Source organism: Caenorhabditis elegans, chromosome III (assembly GCF_000002985.6).
Source record: "Caenorhabditis elegans chromosome III".
NCBI classification, from domain to species: Eukaryota; Metazoa; Nematoda; class Chromadorea; order Rhabditida; family Rhabditidae; genus Caenorhabditis; species Caenorhabditis elegans.
The window spans coordinates 6,718,386-6,739,988 of NC_003281.10; the positions used below are offsets into that span (position 1 = coordinate 6,718,386).

The 21,603-nt window shown below is 36.1% G+C and overlaps 10 protein-coding genes and 3 non-coding genes across 17 annotated transcripts; 6 read left to right on the forward strand and 7 right to left on the reverse strand.

The window, feature by feature from the left end:
- The first annotated feature begins 184 nt into the window (after positions 1-184).
- bus-22 (uncharacterized protein) lies at positions 185-2,118 on the forward strand. Its single transcript, NM_066071.5, has 6 exons — positions 185-500; positions 570-633; positions 686-798; positions 948-1,107; positions 1,634-1,800; positions 1,843-2,118. Exons 1-6 carry the CDS (start codon positions 397-399, stop codon positions 2,051-2,053), a joined length of 819 nt encoding a protein of 272 aa, NP_498472.2. The 5' UTR covers positions 185-396; the 3' UTR covers positions 2,054-2,118.
- bath-41 (BTB and MATH domain-containing protein 41) lies at positions 2,030-3,873 on the reverse strand. Its single transcript, NM_066072.8, has 8 exons — positions 3,817-3,873; positions 3,616-3,771; positions 3,467-3,567; positions 3,249-3,400; positions 3,007-3,199; positions 2,663-2,957; positions 2,445-2,616; positions 2,030-2,395 (listed from the first exon to the last, which is right to left on the reverse strand). Exons 1-8 carry the CDS (start codon positions 3,870-3,872, stop codon positions 2,264-2,266), a joined length of 1,257 nt encoding a protein of 418 aa, NP_498473.1. The 5' UTR covers position 3,873; the 3' UTR covers positions 2,030-2,263.
- Positions 3,874-4,068: 195 nt separating this feature from the next.
- F37A4.2 (PRKRIP1 family protein) lies at positions 4,069-4,898 on the forward strand. The gene is made up of 3 exons (NM_066073.8): positions 4,069-4,266; positions 4,318-4,442; positions 4,491-4,898. Exons 1-3 carry the CDS (start codon positions 4,171-4,173, stop codon positions 4,837-4,839), a joined length of 570 nt encoding a protein of 189 aa, NP_498474.1. The 5' UTR covers positions 4,069-4,170; the 3' UTR covers positions 4,840-4,898.
- A 105-nt stretch (positions 4,899-5,003) lies between these two features.
- Positions 5,004-7,339, forward strand: F37A4.1 (alpha/beta hydrolase). The gene is made up of 9 exons (NM_066074.7): positions 5,004-5,136; positions 5,183-5,394; positions 5,439-5,702; positions 6,034-6,195; positions 6,243-6,432; positions 6,481-6,551; positions 6,597-6,659; positions 6,718-7,049; positions 7,095-7,339. The coding sequence occupies exons 1-9, from the start codon at positions 5,019-5,021 to the stop codon at positions 7,129-7,131; spliced, it is 1,449 nt and encodes a 482-aa protein (NP_498475.1). The 5' UTR covers positions 5,004-5,018; the 3' UTR covers positions 7,132-7,339.
- On the reverse strand, positions 5,750-5,835 carry F37A4.t1. Its single transcript has one exon. It is a non-coding gene; the product is annotated as a tRNA-Lys (tRNA).
- A 64-nt stretch (positions 7,340-7,403) lies between the features above and the next one.
- Positions 7,404-9,673, forward strand: wdr-4 (tRNA (guanine-N(7)-)-methyltransferase non-catalytic subunit). Of its 2 annotated transcripts, none has more exons than NM_001129250.3 (8): positions 7,404-7,502; positions 7,547-7,639; positions 7,690-8,061; positions 8,101-8,197; positions 8,242-8,360; positions 8,408-8,556; positions 9,076-9,232; positions 9,311-9,673. In NM_001129250.3, exons 1-8 carry the CDS (start codon positions 7,410-7,412, stop codon positions 9,404-9,406), a joined length of 1,176 nt encoding a protein of 391 aa, NP_001122722.1. In that variant the 5' UTR covers positions 7,404-7,409; the 3' UTR covers positions 9,407-9,673. The 2 variants fall into 2 exon arrangements, with proteins under 2 accessions (NP_001122722.1, NP_498476.1); NM_066075.6 differs by having other exon boundaries at positions 8,110-8,197; positions 9,311-9,672.
- Positions 8,606-8,691, reverse strand: Y102E9.t1. The gene has a single exon. It is a non-coding gene; the product is annotated as a tRNA-Arg (tRNA).
- Y102E9.5 (uncharacterized protein) lies at positions 9,613-11,923 on the reverse strand. Of its 2 annotated transcripts, NM_001379774.2 has the most exons (6): positions 11,688-11,886; positions 10,591-10,695; positions 10,392-10,538; positions 10,275-10,346; positions 9,958-10,035; positions 9,613-9,914 (listed from the first exon to the last, which is right to left on the reverse strand). In NM_001379774.2, exons 1-6 carry the CDS (start codon positions 11,783-11,785, stop codon positions 9,770-9,772), a joined length of 645 nt encoding a protein of 214 aa, NP_001366814.1. In that variant the 5' UTR covers positions 11,786-11,886; the 3' UTR covers positions 9,613-9,769. The 2 variants fall into 2 exon arrangements, with proteins under 2 accessions (NP_001366814.1, NP_001366813.1); NM_001379773.3 differs by lacking the exon at positions 10,275-10,346 and having other exon boundaries at positions 11,688-11,923.
- Positions 11,924-12,414: 491 nt separating this feature from the next.
- odr-4 (Odorant response abnormal protein 4) lies at positions 12,415-15,551 on the forward strand (the record flags this gene model as incomplete). Of its 3 annotated transcripts, none has more annotated exons than NM_001392129.1 (7): positions 12,415-12,933; positions 13,778-13,974; positions 14,024-14,254; positions 14,394-14,745; positions 14,800-14,958; positions 15,012-15,215; positions 15,262-15,551. In NM_001392129.1, the coding sequence occupies 7 exons, from the start codon at positions 12,849-12,851 to the stop codon at positions 15,459-15,461; spliced, it is 1,428 nt and encodes a 475-aa protein (NP_001379932.1). The 3 variants fall into 3 exon arrangements, with proteins under 3 accessions (NP_001379932.1, NP_001022815.1, NP_001370710.1); NM_001027644.9 differs by having other exon boundaries at positions 12,849-12,933; positions 13,784-13,974; positions 15,262-15,461; NM_001382900.2 differs by lacking the exon at positions 12,415-12,933 and adding an exon at positions 13,269-13,363 and having other exon boundaries at positions 14,794-14,958; positions 15,262-15,550.
- Positions 15,552-15,606: 55 nt separating this feature from the next.
- On the reverse strand, positions 15,607-16,135 carry Y102E9.3 (HMA domain-containing protein; the record flags this gene model as incomplete). The annotated part of the gene is made up of 2 exons (NM_066077.1): positions 15,607-15,703; positions 15,861-16,135. The coding sequence occupies 2 exons, from the start codon at positions 16,133-16,135 to the stop codon at positions 15,607-15,609; spliced, it is 372 nt and encodes a 123-aa protein (NP_498478.1).
- Positions 16,136-17,492: 1,357 nt separating this feature from the next.
- Positions 17,493-18,281, reverse strand: Y102E9.6 (SEA domain-containing protein). Its single transcript, NM_001038285.3, has 2 exons — positions 17,914-18,281; positions 17,493-17,664 (listed from the first exon to the last, which is right to left on the reverse strand). Exons 1-2 carry the CDS (start codon positions 18,255-18,257, stop codon positions 17,583-17,585), a joined length of 426 nt encoding a protein of 141 aa, NP_001033374.1. The 5' UTR covers positions 18,258-18,281; the 3' UTR covers positions 17,493-17,582.
- A 604-nt stretch (positions 18,282-18,885) lies between these two features.
- K07E12.2 (uncharacterized protein) lies at positions 18,886-19,421 on the forward strand. Its single transcript, NM_066079.5, has 2 exons — positions 18,886-18,966; positions 19,017-19,421. The coding sequence occupies exons 1-2, from the start codon at positions 18,950-18,952 to the stop codon at positions 19,360-19,362; spliced, it is 363 nt and encodes a 120-aa protein (NP_498480.2). The 5' UTR covers positions 18,886-18,949; the 3' UTR covers positions 19,363-19,421.
- A 589-nt stretch (positions 19,422-20,010) lies between these two features.
- On the reverse strand, positions 20,011-20,151 carry K07E12.7. Its single transcript, NR_052388.1, has one exon. It is a non-coding gene; the product is annotated as an Unclassified non-coding RNA K07E12.7 (non-coding RNA).
- Positions 20,152-21,603: the final 1,452 nt, after the last annotated feature.

Below are 21,603 nucleotides of genomic sequence, written 5' to 3' on the forward strand. Positions count from 1 at the left end.
GAATTCTCTATCCTACAAATTGTGATCCGCTATTTTCAAAAAGTGTATCTCGACTCAAATTCAGGTTTTTCCTCATTTTTTCCTCAACGTCTGGCGGAATCGTTTCTCACGCACTGCATCCTCGGCATTAGCGCAATCCCAAAATCTTTTTTCGTGCGCACCGACCAAACAGCTCTTATCTGACATGTTCCATCGAAATAGGCGACTTTTCCGCTGCCCCGCATTCTTCTACCGTTACACACGTACAATTCAATCAATTGCCCAATTCTTGTTTTTCGCCTTTTTTGTCAGATTCAAGCTGCCACATTTTGATTCTTTACTTGATCATCGGTTTTGATTTGACGGTTTTTTGCTGTTTTCCAGTTAAATTATGCACTTATTAGAGAAGATATCTGAATGATGGAACCAAAATCTATATTTTTATTGGGCTTGTTACTATTCCGAGTTGGGAAACTTATGAGAAACGATAAACTCGCATGGAGCGCGGAATACGAAGCAAAGTAATTTCATATTTTTCATTAAAATCAAAACTATAGTAGTTAACTATAAATAATTGTTTTAATTTACAGAAAATTCAAGTTTTATCACAATACATCTTTATTTCTAACTTTACAATCTACGGGTCCTGAGATGGTGAGTTAATACTTTAAACAATGAGTTAATGTTTTTGATACGTAAATTTCAGACAAATTTATGTAAAAAGAGCTGGTGTGACAAGGTTGATGATTATTTTGTAGTCCCACATCATTATGTCAATTGGCAAAAACCAACCGAGCAATGGCTAATTCATCATTTTTCGTGAGTTTTTGACTTAAATGAATTAGCCTGAAGGTTTTTCTAATTTTTTAACTAAAAATTCTAATAAATTTTCCAATGGTGCGCGCAACTGCGCTCCACTGAGCAAGTTCGAAACTCTGTAAGATGTATAATAATGTTTTTTTTTTCAGAAAAATGATTCTTCATACACGACGCCTTCCCCAACAAGCTCAATGGTACATGTTTGCATTTGATAATAATTATTTTTTCGTTGAACGTCTCATAAAAGAACTGTCGAAATTCGATTCGCATCTTCCGATATACACAATTCTCCGGGATTTTCACGCTGATGTAAATTTCAATTACTGTATTATTATGAGGACGCAACAAAATTCCCCTTTCTTTTCAAATAGACGTGGAAACGCGCTCCATGGCGATTTGAAAACGCTCCACCCCCAAACAGTGGGTCTCGTTAGGTATTTGCCGGAAAACCCGCAAATTCAAATGTTTTCAATTAGTTTTGCTGTTTTCGTCTACTTTCAAGCATTTTTCGTCCTTTTTTGGCATATCATAGAATGCTATGTTCCGTTTCTTATGAAATGATATTTTAAATGTGCATGGGAGTTGAAAAGTGAGTTAGGTTTTCTCATGGTACTTTAGAAATTTCGTCATAAAGAGAATTACAAAATAACAAAGAAAGCGAAAAATTGGCGAAACCAGTTGAAAAACTTTGAATAAATGGTTTTTGTGCCCAAATACCTAACGAGACCCATGACTGGGAGGCGGATCGTTTTCAAATGTACGTATGTAGAAGCGCGCTCCACAGATTTTTTGCGTCCACATAATATCAGTAATTCAATATAACACAAAGTTTCAGATTCAACACAAACCAGTGCTGATATTCTCTCGTTCTGCGCTAAACACATTCTATGATCTTGAAGAAGAAAATTGTTCTGAAAATGCTGAAAATGTGGAGGAATGGCTGACAACGTGTATGTCAATTCCACCCATTACTATTTCAGTGGACAGATCCAAAAAGAGCAGGTTGACTTGAATTTCAAATAAAAATTGATTTATCTTATTTAGGATATTTGCCATAAAAAGGCACTTTCAAGTTGATGAAATGAAAACAATGCCAAATGATTATCATGATGATAAAGACTACATTCATAGGCATTCGAGTTCGTTGTTATCCTTTACTAATTTATCGTTGGAAGATCTGAAGCTACTACCAATATTTGTGGAGAAAGTCCAAGGAGGATACAAAAAGAAAGCGGCTTCAAAAATTTTATTTTAGAATCAAATTGTTGTGTTTATAAAACAAATCAAATCAATAAAACCAAATAAAAATTACACCCGAAATTGAATTCTTGAATTCAAGCGTTTTGTTTCAAAAATTTGAGATCAACTGATGAAAAAGGTAAAATACCAGCAAACAGAAGGATGAATAGATATGATTGAAGAGCAAACACATAATCAATTTGACATGAGATTTACAAAGATTCAATTAAGTTAGAGTGATGCGGTCAATGATTCGGCTGTCCATTGATGTGGTCGAAGGTGAATCAGTATTTGAGAAAGCATCTCGAAGTATTTTGATGGCCAATGGTGGTTTTGCAGATTCAAGTTCGTCCCATGCCTGAAATTGGTTGCTTGTTCGACGTAATTTCATTCTCTCATTAACTTACAGTTAACTTCATGCACTCATGTTTATGATTCGAGAAGAAATCCAGAAGCACGTCATAGGTATCATCAAGTCTTAGCTCTGCAGCCATACTAATACGAGTGAGCACATTATCGACAGTCACTTTTGAACCGATGAGCCGAGCCACTTCATCACGCAATGAATTTATCATTAGTCTGATAAAAAACAATACTAGAATGTTTTAATGTAAAAATATCCAACCTATCCATTGCAGATATAAGGTCCTCGGTTAGTTGATCCTCTTCGAGCTTCACAACTCGACCAGCAGCGGACGCGTACATATGGCGAAGCAAGACGTCAAGAGTGCGAGCAGAAATGTCATCAAACTGGAGACGCTTGGACATAAACTCCTTGGTTGAATGATTTCTCAGGAGAACTTTGAAGTATTCAGAACGTGCTGCCAGGATGCACATATGAGTTGGGAATTCACGACCACACGAAGCGACTATAATGAAGTCGCTAAATTCTCCGGTGGATAGAAACTCTGTGAATGCATCTGAAAGTGATTAAACAATGAAAATTTCCAAGCTGTTAAAATCACTAACCATGCGCAGACGATTCGTCGATCTTCAAACATTTTGTATTGGGAGACGATAGGGATCGAGATGTTGAAGAAGCGCTGTGAGTTCTTTGATATGGCTTGAACAGGCTTGAGATCTGTGTCGTACATTCACCGAAAATTGTGAGCTCACATCCAATTGTCAGAATATCGTTAGGAATGTAGACATTCATGGCACTCTGCATTAAAATAAAAAATTGAAGTTGAAAAAAAAACAATCCGACTTACCCTGAGAATGTCTAATGAAAAGAACTTGCTTGCAGTCACGATACCACTACGATTGATCGTAACAAGATTCTTATTGAGATGGCAACTTCTTGGACCGTCTGCTGTTTCGACTGTAAAGCTGACACGGAAACGGAGACGAGGATTAGGGCATTCTGGAAAGAATCTTCGTAAATAACATTTAATAACGAAAAATGAAACACTTAAAGTTCTCTACGTACTATTTATGAGCAGAAAAAGTGAAAGATATCCGGCGGTTTCTTCGTCTTTCCCATTCGGAAATAGTTTCATGACAAACTCATAATCCCCATCTCCAAATTTACTGAAAAATGTAAAACTGATTAATCTTAAACATATTATATTTGCTTACGGTGCCAGCATGAATTCTGCTGGATTGTGAAGCTCTAATTGTACCGTGAAGCGCTCAACGGACCAATAATTGGTAAAGCTTCTCTCATTCATAACCGTACGGCAGCCGGAAACAATGCTTGGACTTTTTCGTTTTTCGGACTTCCCAGACGGTGAGCTGAAAATTAAAAATTTTGGAGAAAAAGAGGTCGTCAGAACTTACCGTGACGGAATCGAAACAGCCGCATTTTCTGGTTGAGCCCCGTTATTGATTTCCATTCTGTAAGCTGATGATGAATTGAAGTTGACTTTGAAACTATAGAATAATGAAAAGTAAATATAATTATTTGATAAACTTTATATTTTAACTGATAATAAGCAACTTCCTATCTAGAAGTAGCTTCTAAGAAAGCCAAAACAAAAAAATTGGATTTTGAAACTGCAGTACGACGCTCCGAGATGACGCAGCGCGTGTAGTTTAGCGTGCCAATCTTTTCGATTTTTCGCGGATAAAACATAAAATTTCCCGGTTTTTTTGCACTAATTTCTTTTTTGATAATTTCTAGAAAATCTCATTATGCCACGAGATGATCCAATCACAGAAGAAGAGCGCCGAGCAAATTCCGCAACCGATTTAATTCGGATGAGACTGGCAAGATTGCAACAAAATATTGTAAGTTTAATTTAGCTAAAAATATAATAATTTTATTTGTTATAATTGCAGGACAAGCCCGCTCCAATTCCAATTAAAAAGGAGACACTGAGAGCGCCAAAAGAACCTTTGGAATTCGTGAGAAATGTCGTTGGTTCTTCAGCTGCTGCCGGAAGTGCTGAATTTCATATTTACAGGTTAGAAAAGTTATACTTTTAATTTGTCTTTTCATATCCAAATTTCAGAAACAACCGACGAAAAGAACAAAATCGACTTGACTACATTGATGCGGTAGCAAAAAAAGAAGAATTGGACGATGCCTACCGTCACAAAGTAGAAAAACTTGAAAAGGAAGAAGAATCAAAAACCGCGAAGAAGAGAGCAAAGCGATTAAGGCAAAAAGCTGCTGCTAAGAAGAGAAAATTGACAAAAAAGAATAATGAATCTGACGAGAGCTCATCAGATGATTCGGATTCAGACTCAGGATCAGGATCTGATAACGAATCTGAAGGAAAACAAAACACAGAAGTCGAAGACAAAGATAAAGTTGAGAAGGAAGAAACGGATGATGAAAAAACTGAAGTTTCTACTTGAAGTTTTTATTACGGAATAACTTATTTGTACATGTTTGATTTAATATAATTGTTTTTCTCAATTGATGTTTTTTTTTGTATCAAAATTCTGAAAAATGGTATATATGTCCATTACATTTTATATTGTCTTTTGTTAATTGTGTTTTCCCTATTTACATATTTCAGTAGCAACTAGTCGAAATGCCGTCCTTCTGGACGCAAATTTCGGGACCACGGCTTTATGGAATTTTTGGACAACCCAATCGACAGGAACCAACACTGGAAAATCTCGGAAACACCGTCATATCGTTTTCTGCAGGTTATATTATTTTATGAAGCATAACCTTTTCCAAACTTGTTTTTAGGAATTTACTACATTGCCAGTTCATTAGCTTTTGGCCCCGTAATATTATGTTACTTGTACAGTCGAGACTGGCTCACACCAGCTGGAATGCTGACAATTCTGAAATATGCCGGATATTTAACACTAATCGGTTATGGAGCAAGAACATTCGGTCGGCTCTTTGACGAAACAAACTCGAGATTTTTAGATATTTGGGAAAACGAAAAAAACAAGGTATCAGTTGAAATCTTTATGTTTATGTATTAATTACGTTTCAGAAGGATGACAACAGTCATGCAGCACTAAAGAAGTACGACTTTGAACTTCTAGACGTGATTCCCGATTTTGTAGCTCGCCCCAATTCGGATTTATGGCATTTAAAACCAGAAGTCGCTGAAGCCGGCGTTGTTACTCGCGGTCTGGCGAGTTGGGCGATTCACGCATTTGGAAGACATTTGATTTATCCCGGATCAATGGCACTTTTGAAATACATGATGAGACCAAATTTGAATGCTGCACGAAAGCTTCTGGTTCAAAATAAGGTGAACGACTTTAAAAACAAAAACAATTTAAGTTCAATAAAAAATTCTGACACGGGCAGGATTCGAACCTGCGTTCGGTTAGAACCGTTTGAGATCAAGTGTCTCATGCCTTAAACCACTCGGCCACCGTGTCAGTGGTTCTGAATTTATGGCAGGCTGTAAACGGGACAGTATAATAGTAGATTATGGTTGTAAATGAATACAGTGTTTTAATCCTTGTGTCAAATTCTGAAAAAAAAACAAAATTTCTTTCCTGAAAGTAGATTTCTAGCTTTTGAAGAAAAAACGGTAAAACATAATTTTGCAACTAATTAATTTGCATTATTTTCAGAATGGGCAGCGTTTGTGGATCAAATCGTCAGAAGGAGACACTCTCGATGCGATGTTTTTGAGAGGCACTAATCAATCACAGGATCTTATAATATGTTTTGAAGGAAATGCCGGATTTTATGAAATTGGAGTAATGAACTCTCCTGCTCAATTGGGATATACGGTAAAACAATCTTTTTCGTAGCCAATTTCATTTATTCGACTTTTCAGACTCTCGGCTTCAATCTTCCGGGCTTTGGAGAAAGTACGGGACTTCCATACGCAGTAAACACTTTAGCAGCTGCAGACGCAGTAATGCAGTACGCTATTCAAGTTCTTGGATATCGCCAGGAGAATATTGTTCTTTTTGGGTGGTCGATTGGCGGGTTCCCAGTTGCTTGGCTCGCGTCCAACTATCCAAGTGAGTATAATTTATGCTATAAAAAATCTTCTAATATATAATTTTTAGATGTAAAAGCAGTTGTATTGGATGCCACATTCGACGACTTACTGCCACTTGCGCTGTTCAGAATGCCGACGGTACAAAATTGAAAAAAAAAATTGAGGTTAATGTTTCCATTTCAGTTCTTCTCTACCATTGTGGAGCATGCGATCAGAAACCATATGAATCTTCAAATCGATAAATTGGTATGTTAAGAAACCTTTAAAACTGCTCGAAAGACTACTTTAATTTCCTAATTTTCAGCTCGCTCGTTACAAGGGACCAATCCGTCTGATTCGACGCCTCCAAGAAGAGATTCTGACCACTGCAGTTGATGATCAACCCGAGAATGTTCGACGAGCAACAAATCGAATCAATTGGCTACTCAAATCGATCATCAAAGACAGACATCCCGAGTTGATTCAAAATTTGGAACCACAAGTAGATCGTTGGCTCGACATGACTCCAACCGAACGGCTCATGCATTCGGGAGTCAGCTTGCGCGAAGAATCAACACAAAGAAAACGTCTTTTTGATGCATGTAATCACTATTTGATTGATTTCGACGCAAATCACGTTACTCCTCTCGATCCACAGTAAGTTTCTCATTTCCAGTAAATCTTTTCATCGCAAAGTTTCAGATACTTCAACATTCCGCATGGCCGTGATACCTTCTAGGCAACCATCTCAATTATCAACTCAATTGTTCACCTTTCTCTTTGTCCCAACTCCCCAATCGCTTGTACATTTAAATAATAATTGTATTTAGAATAGTCGATAATATTGGGTGCAATATTTCTTTATTTATCGAATGTCAAAAGAAAGCTAGTATTTATTTGTATTTATTTCATTGTTTTTTAAATAGTCAAGCAATGAGTCATGCGCTCTTCGATACCTTTTGTTATAGTTTTAATGTTCAGAAAATTCAATATTAATAACTCGATATTCAGACTGACATGTCGTTCATCACAGCATTTCGGGAACGAGTTTTCATTGCATCTGGAGACTTGATCCGTACGTTCAGAATCAGCGAAGAAACTGAATTGAAGGTGTTTCATATTTTTAAACTTGAAATTTCAAAATTTTATTTCAGAACTTCATTAGTTGGTCAAAAATCAACCCGGAACGGATTCAAAAGCCTTCCTTCGATATTGAAAAAGAATTGAAAGCTGTTGAGAAAAGAGTGGTCAGTCCTAAAATAATCGAAACGTTTGTTCTGATAGTATTTTTTTGTAGATTCTGTGTCTCGCTCATTCCAATGTCTTGACCACTCATGGCCGGCGACTTGTTGCAGTTGGAACAAACGAGAAACAAATCCACGTCTTCGAGTATTTCGTTAATGACAAAGGAGATATCGTCACAGCGGAACACATTGTTACCTCTGTCGTTCCAAAAGCTCCAACAGCAATTGTTTTCGATAAAGAAGATGCTTATGTGGTTGTTGGCGATCGTGCTGGAGACGTTCACAGATTTTCGGTTCTAAATGGAAGTGCTATTGAAATGGCTGGAGCTATCTCTATGATTCTTGATGTTGCATTCAGTCCTGATGGAAAGAGACTGCTGATGGCGGATAGAGATGAAAAAGTCCGAGCGCTTAGATACCCAGCGGTTGGTTTACTTTTAAAAACCATTATTCACCCGAAATAGTGTTCTCAGACCTCTGTCATTGACTCATTCTTCCTTGGTCACACCGAGTATGTCAAAACATTGGCGGTGCAGGATAATGACTCACTATGGAGTTCTGGTAAGTTATCTCAGTTCCTTTCTTTCAAATGCTTAGAACTTCAGGAGGAGACAAGAACCTATATAACTGGAGCATCGCAAAATGTTCAGCTCCTCGTAGAACGCTTGATCTGTCCCAGTTTGACGCTCCCATTCGCAAGATTTCAATCAATTTGCAGCACAAGGTGTGTTAAGATTGTACAATACTAAAACGCAGTTTGTATGCTTTCAGAAAATCGCTGTCATTTTCGAGAAAATTGAGACTGTCGTGATTGTTGATCTCAACCAAGAATCATTGCAAACCACTTCTGTATCAATCGTGGGCGAATCGCAATGTCTCGATATTGCTTCTACGAAAGACTACTTCGCTGTCCTCGGAAGGTAACAATTTAATTGCAAAAATGATAACATATAGCTTTACAAAATAATTTGCCACGGGCAGGATTCGAACCTGCGATCGGTTGCCCGAAAGAGATCAGGAGTCTCACGCCTTTGACCACACTCGGCCACCGTGGCGATGGTTCTGAATTTATAGCTGGCTGTAAATGTGGTTGTCTATTATATTAACCAGTACATGTACATGTAATTATCTATATTAAAAATATTTGTTGGATCGATAATTCTTGTGCCTCCCTGTTCTATTCTCACTTTTTTTCTAATTCTGGGATATCACACGGATAGGAGTGCGTTCAATTAGGAAATAGTGCTGCATGTATGACAGACGCAGACGCGGACACGGATTTTCAAACAAATCGTTTGCTCCCCCAAGACATCTTGGTGTGATTTATTGTAGTTTTTTTGATGCTCTGAACAGATATATTGAAAGATATCACAGCCGTCAGCCACAAAGAAAATGAAAGATGGAGGAAACGAAAAGTAAAAGGATCATTGATGTTTCAGATCTACAGTACACCTCATCGATCTCAACAATATGGAACAAAAGTTTGTACCGATTGATGAAGAATTGACGATCACACTGACTTCTACCAATGATGCAATTGATAATCTCTTCAAAAATGTTACTCACAATAACCAGCAAGAGTATGAGAAACGGAAGGTGAGGGTTTTAATCATTTGTAGTTCAGAAGAAGTCCATGTTTCTAGAAGATTAGTTACTTTAAAAAAAATGTTTCAGGCCGATAAGTTTGAGCAAATCGAGAAAAAGAAGAGAAGACTCAATGAAGACATTAACGGCGACGATGGTGAAGGCCCAGGACCATCAAACTCATAAGCATCTATACTTGCCACACTTTCCACTTTGAAAACAAGCAATCACGTTCCATTTCCAGAATACTCATTATATTTTTTTGTTTATTTTAATTGTTATCTTTGTTGACTGATTCTCTCCCCCGTTGTTTCTATAATTTTTCCGATTCGATTCCCATCACACCACCACTTCCGATGCTTCTTTCTATTTCTTTTTTGACACTCATCTCTATCATTTCTAACGGTTTCATTAATTCATAGTTCCGAGTTGGAAGAATACAAGCTTAAGTATATACACGTGATTGAAGGGAAAGGCAGGATGATTGGGTTTTGAACTAAAGAAAAACCACATGTGGTTTTGAACATGACACGAAGATGCTTCTTGTATTTAATAAATTAGGGGATACACAATTGGAAGTAAAACTAAAATAATCTTGAAGTTGAGACTGGAGGATTTTAAGTGTAAAGCCAAGCGTTTTTGTGCAGTAGCTCGGCAACAGAAACGAGATCTTCCATTTATGAGTTGGAAATGTCTGAAATTATTACAACTTTTCAACATTTGTATCTTAAAATTACCGTGTCTTATCTGAATAACGATGACGAACATTATTTGAGTGACGATTCTTCCTATCAAGATTGTCCATGCTCCAAAATCTAAAATTTGAACTTTATGTATATTTTTAGAATTTTCAAAAACAATACAAATTTGCTCCGACTCTCCGATGTTCTGCACGCCAAGAAAGTTTTAAGGTTACTGTAGATTATATTTGTTAGGCACGCTTTGAAACCTATTTTTTTATTTTTCTGTGTTTTTTACATTAAACATTTTGTCTCAGAATACGTAGACCTACTACTTCATGTAAGAAGTATCTACAAAACTACAGTAACCTTACCTTAAAGGCGCATGACTTCTTTCAAAAGTATCAGTCGTGACGGGTTCTCGGAGTGTCGTTGCGAGCCAATCTCTGTTCGCATCATAATTACTAATTTTGGTAACAATGAAAAATTACCTGACAAATTTCTGAGCAACCGAGCTCAATTGATAATAAGATTTACATCCGGAGAAAGCGTGCATTCCGAGAATTGAGCAAAGTCTCTCTTGTTGACAAAAACAACTTTTTATCGTTCGATCCATTTTGTAGGATTGGTCGTAGAATCTTTAACAGTTCAAGTTATTAGGAAAACTAGTCGAAACCGGGTACGACTTACCGAATATATTTAGATTCGCATCCACCTCCACAGTTATATGGATTACAATCTCCATCGATTGGTCCTTTACACCATTGAGAATTATATTCATATCGTTTTGGTTTGCTGAAATTCAATGTGAACAACTACAGAAAATCAAGGGTAGCACAGTAACCTTAACAATGAAAAATTTAATCGAATGGATTAAAAATTTTAGTTTATCTTTTTGGACCGCACAAAAACTATGGAATAAACTAATGAAAAAGTAAGCAAGAATGCAAGCTACAGTAATCTTGAAGCCGCATCAGAAACTCTTTTCTATAAATGAATTTTCCGCGGTGGAACCCAAATTTCCATTTCCAGATATCTTGAGTGAATTCAAAGATCAAATAGTGTGTATTTGTAACCGAACCTCAGAATGACATCTCAAACATTTTACACTTTTTTCTACAAACTTACACTCATCCATCTCCTCCTATCCCCATTTTTTTCTCATCCTACCCCCCGACCTCTCTGAAGCAGTTTCCTACCACCGTAAATGTAACATTTTATTCGAAAATGATCACCATCTGGTTAATGGCAAAAGACCGCCCGCAGAGCATCGTAGAGCAATGCAAAAGAAAAGAGCAAAAAGCTGAGATTTGCTGCTCATTACGAGCTCGTTGAGTTGAGGATTTGGGGCCTCCGTCGCAAAAGCTGAAGCTATTTTGCTCGAAAAATCATGACTGATTGTGTTAATGGGTAGTTTTACGGTGATAAAACAGTTTTTTGGATTAGTGAGGTACCTTATTACGAGTGTAACTACAGTAAACCTTTCCTATTTGCCCAGTGGAACAAGGAGAAATTACTTTTTTTTTCGGCTATTTCATGATTTTGCCTACAGAAATTGAAGAAGTTGGCACCTACGCCGTTACTTGATGCGAGACTATACCTTACAATATTTTCTAAACTTCTTGCCAGTAAAAATATAATTGTTTTTGGAAAACTCAACATCTAATAGTAAGTGAAAGTTCTATAGATAAGATCAGAAATGAAGTAAGTAAGAAAAATGGCTCATTTCAGACCTGCTAAATTGGAAGAAACCATCCATAAAACCCATCAATCAAATGAACCAGTACCTGGATAAGCTGTTTGATGAGATATGTGTTCCGACAGAGCTGATCTGTTCAAAGATGACCAACAAAGTGACAAGTAGTGATGCGATTAATAATGTCATGATGTAGTAGATCAATTGATACTGATAAGAAGGTGGAGAATTGAAATAAGAAGGGGAGGTGGTCCAGTGGAAGGGAGAAGCTCTTGACAACTGACACTGGTCAGAAGAAACTCACGGGAAGAGACGATGGGAAACATTGGAAACAATTTCTTCAGTTTTTTGTTTTTTTCTCCGCGTCTCGTTGATTCTTATCTTGAAGCTCCACCCCAATAGATGATTTGGGAAGAATGGTTGGGTTGGGAAAAAGCTTCTGAAAAATATTCCCGTCGAAGTCAGATGTTTAAAGATGGAAAGACACTTTTAAATGAAACTCAATCATTTTGGATACAATTTCTCAGCTGGCGGTCGAACTGGAAACCAAGCTGGAAACCTTGGGAAAACAACCCTGTTACTTAATATATAAATAAATGAAGCCTAGAAAAAAATCGGTCATCAATCCAATTATTTTCCAGGAACCAAATACCTAAATTGTTTAGGAATTGAGTAATAAAATAAATATTTCTGTGACGTCACTATCTTAATCTGCCATTTCACTAAAAAAGTCTAAAACTAATTTCAGGGTTTGGTGTTTCTATGCCCGAAAAGACTTCATATTCCACCTGCCAATTTTCGCCTTGAAAACTTGTGCTCCAACACTCACAAAGACTTTTCCTCTCTGCCTGGTTCTTCAGCCATTTTTTAAATGTTGTTTTAATTTTTATTTATCAAGACTTGACTGATTGACAGTTAAAAAATTATAGTTGATAAAACAGGAAAAAGGTTTGTTCTATCGTCATATCAAAATTGTAATAGTCGGACGTTCAGGGAATTTATTATGATTCAGTGAAGGGTCCTAGGGTAAAATACAAATATTTTAGACAACAAAATTGGTAGATGAACTATAAAACTTCGATTATTTTTTTTTTTGCAAAAGTTTGCACAGTTTTATAGAAGAAAGTATTCAATTGTTGTTCTTTTGTTCGTCTATGTTCCGATTCTCAAAACATTTCGAAAATTCAATTTCGAAAAAAAAACACTCTTTCTCGATTAGAAGAATCTCGTGGTTTCAGATTCAAACATTGAAATGACTAGAAATAGAAGAAAGTCAAAGACTACAGCTACATCTCATCCAGAGTTGCATTTGGAAAAGGTGGACCCCATGAAAACAGGTAATTGAATATTTTTTAAAATTAAATTTTCAATATTTTCTAAATATTTATCAGATAATCTGCTGTTTTCACGAAATTGAGCATTCACGGTTATTGTTGACTTAGCTTTTAGTTAACTTATAAGTTGTTCCAAAAACTTTTGGAAATTGCCAATATTGGGGTCAGAAAGTGCGCTCTGTCGAACTGTCCAACAAAACAATTTTTAAGCGATTTCTGTTTTTTTTCCGTCTTTTTCTTTGAGTTTTCTTCTTTTTTTTTGCTAATTTTCAGCTATTTTACAAATAGAAAATTGTATTTCTTATTTATATTCATAAAATACAACTTTTGATTCCTAGAAATAAGTAAGGGAGTAAAATAAAACGAAGAAAGTACGATGTTCCAATTAAATCCGACTCTTCGCAGCTGTCATTATTGAAATTTGTTTTTCAACGTAAGCGATCTCTCTTTTAACTTTCAGAAAATAAATTTAAACTCTGAAGTTTAGCAAAAACGCCTATATTTAACACGCGTGCCCACTTTACCCGTTAGATGCCTTCGCACAAAAACTAATTTCACGATTACATCTTATTTTCTCGCTCGCGGCGCTCCTCCGGCCGAGCTGGGGGTGTGCATGTTACCTGAGGAGACCGCCTTTTTCTCAATTTCTTGGGTATTCATCGTCATGGTAACCCTCTTTTTGTTTGCCACAGCAGCAGTTGGCTTATCATCCACCTCCTCTGTATACTTTTCAATCAACGTCTCCACATGTATTCTGCATAGCCTTCATACTATATTGACTCGCTAAAGTATTGTCCAAAAACTAACTATCATCTACAAAAAATGACATCAACACTTGCAATTCCAGTTACAGAATCCATGATTCTGTTTGACGTCCAACTCCAGGAATGGGTGACCAAGTCAGCGAAGAATCACGAATTTGTTTTATCCGATAAAGGAATTCCGGCGTCAGCCTACTTTTTGCTCGGATCATTCTGCTCGGATGGTGACATCCACGTGGCATATGCTTCCAAATGTCCGGTTCATAGCAGTGCATTGGAAGAGGTAAAGGATTTTACTATATCACAATTTTCATAATAGTAATTATTTTCAGAATGCTACAGAATCATCAAAGATGCTGGAAGACGAATGGATGTCAGATCACGCAGAACGTCTTCTCCGAATGCTTCCCGGTGGAATTCATGTGGTTGGAATTGCCTGGTTCTCAGATAAGAAGACTTTCTCAGATCGGAAATCACATATTCACAAGACATTGGGTCGTATTCAGAAAATGAATAATCAAATCACAACGGCTAATGTGGATGACTCGATTTCGGATAATATGGTAGGTATCTCAAAATTAGAAAAATTTGCAATGTATATTTTATTTTTCTGGGAAAACAATTATTGTAAAAACTAATAGTTCCTTTCAGATATTGCCAATCCTTTCTTTTCAAAAATCAGTAATATTCTTTCACTTTCAGATCACAGTGTTCTTCGAGACCCCATCCACCACCCCCATCGGTGCCATAATTGATGTGACCAATCGTGGCAACGATAGTGCCCAAAAAGTTCAATTTCAAAAACTTGAATGGATTTCTTTGGTGACAAACGCATCTGCTCGAATTGTGCACAATGTTCCAGTTGACACAGGACGCCCAACTGACTTCTACTCTGACTTGGTAGTCGCCACGAAAAACTTTGTGAATAATTTATTCCAATGTGAATTTACACTTCTTGATGGTGAGATCCGTGATGATAAGGAGCCACTGATCAAAGATATCAAGAAGAATAAAAAGACAACGATTGAGGCACAATTGTTCTTGAATCCTCTTTGTATGTTTTTTTCTGTTTTATTTGACTATGAGACCAATCGTCAAAAAGTTCTAGATAACCGAGAGCTCGGAGCTATCGATGATATTGCGTCCAACATGCACGAAGTTCTTTTTGACATTGAAGTTCGCGCAGCTGTTCCAATCAGATCAACAGTGAAGGACGCAATCCGAGCAATCAAGCATCATTTAGTCAGGAATCTGTTTGCAAGAGTTGGTTAGTTGAAAACAATTTTTTTGAGTTTTTAATGTTCAAAATATCTATTTCAGAACTTCACTACGAATCGATGGAAGTTGTTGAAGAGGAACGATCACCAAAAACTGGAATCACCGTCCATCAACTACCTCGTCCAGCTACTACAGTACTCTACACACATCCAGCAATTCTCATCAATGATTTCCTCTTTGAGGCTGATAATGTAGAAGATGCACAGAAGAATTTTGATGACATGATGGATTTACAGACAAGCATTGGTACAAAACATCTTTTATTCTTCGAATTTCGACTAACAAATTTCAGAACACGTGGATGAAGGCTGGGAACGCGCGCTGACACCAGAAGAGATGGAAGCTGTGCGAACACCGATTGAGGATCTTCATTTCGTTGACTTCGATGGATCAAGCGATTCATGGTGCACAACGAAAACCATACTGATTACTATTGCATTGATTATCGGACTCTTGGCATCCATTATTTATTTCACTGTAGCACATTCCTGAGCTAGTTTTCCCCGAGCATTATGACGTAATTTTGCATATTTTCCAAGTATTTATATATTTTTTCTCTGTGATAAAATACTTCATTTAAATAATCGAATAAGTTAAATCGCATAATATTAAGTATCGAGAATTCGCGTGAAAGATCTTATGGTTTAATATTCGTAGAGATCTCCCCATCACACAACATTGCGTATGCATTTAAAACCACTGGTGTACCTGCATTCAAGACTTCTTCCGCCAATCTGGAATGAAATTTGTGTATACAACAGATTTCGCACAAAACCGCATTTATCAGTATCCATTTGATATAGATACGATTTTCTTTATTATATACTATACATAGGAACTTTTTAAAACCTCCCATTGAAGTATGTTTTTTTTTTTGGAAAAATAACTTACTTCATAGCGGTCACGCATGAAACAGCAGTTAGTGTAACCTTGATTGATTTTTTATCGATTGGCTCTCCTGTGGCGTGCACATCTGGGTGGCTAGTCCTAATTGCGTTAAGGATTTCATCTTTAGTGGTCGTCGAAGTCTCGAGCTTATGAAAAGTAATTGTGACAGTACTTGGAACATCGGATTGAGGAGTGCTGTGCTGAGTCACTGGTGCACACATTTCGGCAGCTCCAGCAAAAGTTACAAGAAGCAAAGAAATAGAAATTAGAGCAGTCATGTTTTTTTTTCAGAAATAGGCAATAAATTGACTGACTCTTCCCACGAAACGCCATCTTTTTATACCGTACTATTTGTGGACCTACATATTTTTTTGGTGTTTATAGAAGAATCATAAGATGTCTCTGTTTGATAATCTCGTCTCTGTTTTGATGTCTCTGTTTGATAATCTCGAAAAGACCAAAAGAACAAACTATACAACTATTGATACTACAATAGTTTTTTATTCAGCTTCATACTTTAATGGGAAGCTTCATGTATACTCATGATCTACTGTATTATTAGTACAACATTTAGTACAGTGAAGTTTGGTCAGTGGAAATGCTTTTAGTTTGATCAATAGAGAAATTGTAAGTATAAAAAGAAAACTCGGAGAAATCACTTAAGATATATAGGGTAGAACAAAATAATGCCAAAATCCTGGAAACAATTTGGAATTTTGTTTTCAAACAGCTGTGCAAAGTAATTATGTAACGCAAACCTATATATTTTAAAATCAGTTATTTAACAAATATGCAACAAAAATCAAGCGAACGGGTTCGTTCACAACTGAAGGTTTTGGGCGTGCCCTGATGGATTACTGTAGTTATCGTTTTTACCTTACTATTAAAACAAACTTCCAAAAAATGAGAATACCACTTTTTGGTGGCACTTTGAAAGAGTTGCAGAAGACACATCAATATGTTGTGTGGAAATTAGGATTTTTGACTCTAAAAGTATCGACTACCTGTGCTCATTACCAACTTGGTAGTCTTTTCAAAAACTAATTCATCAAAAATGAACATGATATTCTGAAATAACGTGTTCTCAGCTTTCAAAAAAAAATTTCCGTTCCCCATATCCCAATTTAATTTTTTGTCATTTTCCAAAAGGCAAACATTCGATTTCATTTTTCGGAGCGGAGGACGATTTTCGAGATGAGCATTATTTTCTTTATTTTTTCACACCTGATAGAACACTGAAAATGAGAATTTTTCGTCTAAATTTCAAGTTTCGGCGTTTTTATGAGTGAAACTGATTTTTTTTTGAAAAATGGCCTGTAACTTGGCTCAACATGAAAATATCAACACACTTGAAATTGAAAAAAAAAATGTGTCAAAATATTTTTAGTTACTACTCAACGAAATGTTTCTTCTGAAATTCAATGAATCAAAATTAAGAACAAATGAATCAAAATTAAGAACAAAAATTGAGTATTTGTTGCAACTTGAGAGAATCTGATGTCTCAGCTCTTTTTTTTTTTGAATTGGCAGTAGATCATTCCGTGTTTGTGTTGGATTGTGTTAGTTTTAAAATGCAAATGTGATTATGAGATTTGTCTATTGTCTTCAAACATAAACTTGTCAGTTTGCGAACAATTGTTGATCGGAAATGTTTATTGATTAATTTAAAACAAGACTTTGAATCACCATAACCCCAAATAATAAAAAATGACAGTTTGAATAACTTTAGATTGTAGAAGTTTGGGTATCGCATCGAACAGTTGCACTTGTGACGAAAGAAGTCAGATCCTTGACGGCTTGTGCAAAACTGAAATATATCAATTAGTGTGGTTAAAATGAGAAAGGTAAAATTTCCGAATTAATTAATTTATTTATTTATTTATTTACGCTCGCGAGACGTGGAAAAAGTTGAAGAAAAAAGAAAAATGTACACATACAATAGATCAATACAATACACTGAATAAGAGGGATAGAAACAAGAAGAATAAATAGAATAAATACTATTTCATGCATTTTCAAGTCAGAACTAATCTGTTTCATTAACTTTTTCACTTACAGTTGAGCAGCTCCGCAATCAGCATTGATGGCCATATACTTCAGAACACTTCCACCTTCAACTCCAGTAGCAACTTGCTGATGAGCCTTGTTCAAAAGCTCTCCGAACTCCTCTCGGACATATTCATCGATTTTTGAGAATTCAGCGTCTCCAGCAGACGTCAATGTTGTTTGGAATTCGATGTGAACAAGACCGGATCCTTCGACTGATCTACGTTTTCTTGCACCACCTGTAGCTGGAGCAACGGTTGTGGTTGTTGTTTCAGTATGTTGCACGCTTCCACACATCTCAGAGATTCCAGCAAAGACAGCGAGAAGCAGGAAGACTTGAATTAAAGCAGACATTTTTTTAGAGACGGATGATATTCTGCACAAATACTCTGTCTTTTATAGGATTCATGTATAGACACATTATTTTCACTTTTATAATTTTTATGGCATACCGTGAATAGAAAATTTTTTAATGGAATGTTGAGAAACTGACCAGTACAACGACAACTACTGTTCAAATAAGGAAAAATAATAATTTTCAGTCTGTGTACATGTTTGTAGGGAAACGGAACAAAGTCCAGTGTTGATCAAGTTCAAAAAGCTCGACAACTTTTTCCTTTTTCTTAAAAAAAAATTTTCAGCGTATTTTTAAGTGAGAAAAAGAAGGGCGTAGGGCGATCAAGAGACTAGAGGAGAGCAAAACAGTACAATTTCGAGATAATCCAAGTTTTGTGCCTGACAACCGCACGATTTACACACTTTTCGAAATTTTTAGCAATCTCGAATATAGCCTGTGCTTTTTAAAAATGAACATCTTAATTTTGTCTACTTCTGAATTTGTTTTCCGTCCACATTTTATGATGCTTCGACGTTCCCATTGGAACTATCGGAAATCAAAAATCCCATAATTTTGTTTATGTCGTTGGCATAAATCGAATTATAATGAAACAAATAAAAACGACCAAAACGTAACGTAAGTCAATATAAGACACGTATCAAAATTTCCTATAGTTTTCGGATTATTTTGAACTTTCCAATTTGAGTCAATGGAGGTGTCTAGATTGTAAGCTTTATTATTTCCAAAGTCTGGTTAAATACAAGATTTGATTTCAGTTGTGAGGAGAAGGAAATCAACAATTACCAAAGTCAGTTGGAGGCTCGGAAACTGAAACGTCAAGAGCTCATGGAAAAGTTTGCAAAAGAGCGACATAAAAGAAACCGGGAGAAGGAACTGAAAAAGTTGTCCGAGGGTCGAGGAAAATGGTTCAAGGGTGTAGAAACTAGAAAATCAAATAAGGAGAAAAAGAAGAATTCGAAGAAGATCGAGGATGCAAAGAATAATGAGGGAAGTTCTGGAGCGTTGAAAATGGAACAGGAATGTTGTCTGGAAAACGTGAAGGAAAAAGTCGTGAAGATGATCAGTGTTGTCAAGGCGGAGATTAAGAAGGAAGAAGTATAGATGAAGATGGTAACAATCAATGATTATGAATTAAAAGGGAGAATGTGAATAAATTTCGAGACATAGACGCATATAAACGCATAGATACATCGTTTATAACAAATTGTGAATTTTCTGGCTTTCTTGGCGTTTCAGAAAACTTCGAAGACGAATTTCCCGAAACCCGTCTGGTTGAGTTTTTAGTAGCCCTGAAAGAGTATGTTTCAAGAAACCTAGAAATTGTGTTAATTATTTACTTGAAAAATCTGGAAATAAAATTATGGAGTACATTATGGAGTACACATTCGAAACGTTTTACATTGTGAATTTTGAGAAATTTAGAAATTTACTTCGAGCGAACTGATTACTAATTCATAAGATTTCTCCGTCGTCGGGTTGCGCTAGCAAAAAAGTTCTTCGTCGCAAAAAAAGGTTTTCGCTTTTTGATGTTTGTCAACATTTTTATCCATTTTTTGACCCATCTGGTTTTTCTCCGTTTGGAACTTTACTTTTTTGTGTTGTTCTAAATTCCATATACGTGTAAGAGTGCAAAAAATAAAAAATAAAAAATAAAGAACAAATAAAATGAGGTCACTGATGTGTTGGGCAACATTGAAATAGAGGAATAGAGAAAAGGATTGATGGAGCATCTAAAGTGTCTCCCAAGAATATCCATTTTCAGAAAGAACTAGAGAAAGGGACCATCTTCTTATTCTTCTCGATTTTCACTTTCTATGCAACGGAAGAGAAACAAAAAGAAAATGTTTGCTCTTATTTACGTTATTATTTTTTGCTGTTTAGTCGTTTTTTTGTTAGCGTCTCTTCAAAGTACCAACAATTTAACAATTTCCCTCAAAACTTGTTGGCGGGCCCAAATCTGTTTCTAGTAGCTTCAAACTCTATGGTCTGGCATACTTTGTCCTTTGGCGAAACTCCATGGATCGATATGCATCGCCGTTCGGGAAAAAACCAATTCAAACTTTATAAAAAACTCTCGAAATGCATCTTAGAACACCTCAAATGCTATACCTTACCTGTCTAAATTCTTACTTCTACGCAGTCATGAAAATCTGTGTTTTTCTTATATCCATTTTCCATGATGAATAAATAAATTTCAATTTCAATTTCAAAATGCCTACCTGCCTGCCTACAAGGAAAACATGGCTTAACTGATAAAGTACTGAGCTTAACTGATAAAGTACTCTAAAATGCCGCTCTAATAGTAAGTTTCCGCATAGGTATGTTAGATATCGAATTAGATCTCTTTATTTCTTGCCTCTTCAGATATCTTTAAGATAAAACGTTCGTTCAGGTTCAGACTATTTGATTTTTGAAACAAGACAATTATGAATCATGTTCCGTTCCTCTCATATGCATGTATTGCTTATTTTAGCAAATTTACACCGTATGAACTCTTGATAAAAAAGAAGTAAAACCATTAGCTTCCTACTACTCTTCTGTCCAAGCTCAAGCTGCTTTTGAGCTCATAAAAACGCGTCGAAATTAATGCGATCTTACACACCACTTTTTGTGCCCGCGGCATGTCAGACTCATATCACTTAAATGTGTTCAACATTTGTCTTCATCTACAAATTGGTGGTCCTTCGTTTCAACTCTTGTCAGTGTTTAGAAGAAACAAAAGTGTTTTAGTAGAAGCAGAGGAACAACGCAGATATTTATATTTCTAATTGCGTGAAATAGTCTCTCTGGTTACTCTTCAAGATATCAAGGTTTCCTTGTTTGGTTTTGGTAACTGCTATTTTGCATTTTTATACTACTTTTTTCCGATTAGTACTTCTTTACAATTGTATAATTCAACGTTTGGTCGCCTTGCACTTCATTGCTGAACTTTTTCAGCGTATATCTTAATTGTTAAAAAATCAAAATTTTGTCACCTGAAAAATACATACTATACCTTTTTATATAACTGTGCAGACAATTTCATAACATTTCTGAAGTAGAGTGGTGGGTGCAAAACTGATAAAGCTAATACGTATTTTCTGCCGAAGATCCATTATCTCTTGACACGGCTCTGTTCTATCATATCCCATAGAAGCATAATTTAGATGAGAACACTATTTCACTCCTGAACTCTTGAAGTATTTTTCTATTATTTTAATTTCCAAGTTCCATGCCATTATCACTGTTCCATGTTCCTTCCCACTCTCCTTTTCTCCATTTTTGTTTAATTTTGATTCGTTCCATGTAATTTGATTCTTTTTGGGAATCCCGCGTTCTCCGTCTCCACCGTCTTCTGCCTGT

Excerpts from the sequence above, each read along its gene's own strand:
- bus-22 (NM_066071.5), top strand. The coding sequence starts at position 397 with ATGATGGAACCAAAATCTATATTTTTATTGGGCTTGTTACTATTCCGA. Across the intron at positions 634-685 it reads AATCTACGGGTCCTGAGATG|ACAAATTTATGTAAAAAGAG; the intron begins GTGAGTTAATAC and ends CGTAAATTTCAG. Across the intron at positions 1,801-1,842 it reads GACAGATCCAAAAAGAGCAG|GATATTTGCCATAAAAAGGC; the intron begins GTTGACTTGAAT and ends TATCTTATTTAG.
- bath-41 (NM_066072.8), bottom strand. The coding sequence starts at position 3,872 with ATGGAAATCAATAACGGGGCTCAACCAGAAAATGCGGCTGTTTCGATT. Across the intron at positions 3,401-3,466 it reads ACTTTTTCTGCTCATAAATA|AATGCCCTAATCCTCGTCTC; the intron begins GTACGTAGAGAA and ends GATTCTTTCCAG. Across the intron at positions 2,396-2,444 it reads ATGAGTGCATGAAGTTAACT|GCATGGGACGAACTTGAATC; the intron begins GTAAGTTAATGA and ends AACCAATTTCAG.
- F37A4.2 (NM_066073.8), top strand. The coding sequence starts at position 4,171 with ATGCCACGAGATGATCCAATCACAGAAGAAGAGCGCCGAGCAAATTCC. Across the intron at positions 4,267-4,317 it reads CAAGATTGCAACAAAATATT|GACAAGCCCGCTCCAATTCC; the intron begins GTAAGTTTAATT and ends TTATAATTGCAG. Across the intron at positions 4,443-4,490 it reads GCTGAATTTCATATTTACAG|AAACAACCGACGAAAAGAAC; the intron begins GTTAGAAAAGTT and ends TCCAAATTTCAG.
- F37A4.1 (NM_066074.7), top strand. The coding sequence starts at position 5,019 with ATGCCGTCCTTCTGGACGCAAATTTCGGGACCACGGCTTTATGGAATT. Across the intron at positions 5,395-5,438 it reads GGGAAAACGAAAAAAACAAG|AAGGATGACAACAGTCATGC; the intron begins GTATCAGTTGAA and ends ATTACGTTTCAG. Across the intron at positions 6,552-6,596 it reads CGCTGTTCAGAATGCCGACG|TTCTTCTCTACCATTGTGGA; the intron begins GTACAAAATTGA and ends TTTCCATTTCAG.
- wdr-4 (NM_001129250.3), top strand. The coding sequence starts at position 7,410 with ATGTCGTTCATCACAGCATTTCGGGAACGAGTTTTCATTGCATCTGGA. Across the intron at positions 7,503-7,546 it reads GCGAAGAAACTGAATTGAAG|AACTTCATTAGTTGGTCAAA; the intron begins GTGTTTCATATT and ends ATTTTATTTCAG. Across the intron at positions 8,198-8,241 it reads TGACTCACTATGGAGTTCTG|GAGGAGACAAGAACCTATAT; the intron begins GTAAGTTATCTC and ends TTAGAACTTCAG.
- Y102E9.5 (NM_001379774.2), bottom strand. The coding sequence starts at position 11,785 with ATGACATTATTAATCGCATCACTACTTGTCACTTTGTTGGTCATCTTT. Across the intron at positions 10,539-10,590 it reads TGCGAATCTAAATATATTCG|ATTCTACGACCAATCCTACA; the intron begins GTAAGTCGTACC and ends GAACTGTTAAAG. Across the intron at positions 10,036-10,274 it reads AGAAGTCATGCGCCTTTAAG|ATTTTGGAGCATGGACAATC; the intron begins GTAAGGTTACTG and ends TTCAAATTTTAG.
- Y102E9.6 (NM_001038285.3), bottom strand. The coding sequence starts at position 18,257 with ATGTCTGCTTTAATTCAAGTCTTCCTGCTTCTCGCTGTCTTTGCTGGA. Across the intron at positions 17,665-17,913 it reads GATTGCGGAGCTGCTCAACT|TTTTGCACAAGCCGTCAAGG; the intron begins GTAAGTGAAAAA and ends GATATATTTCAG.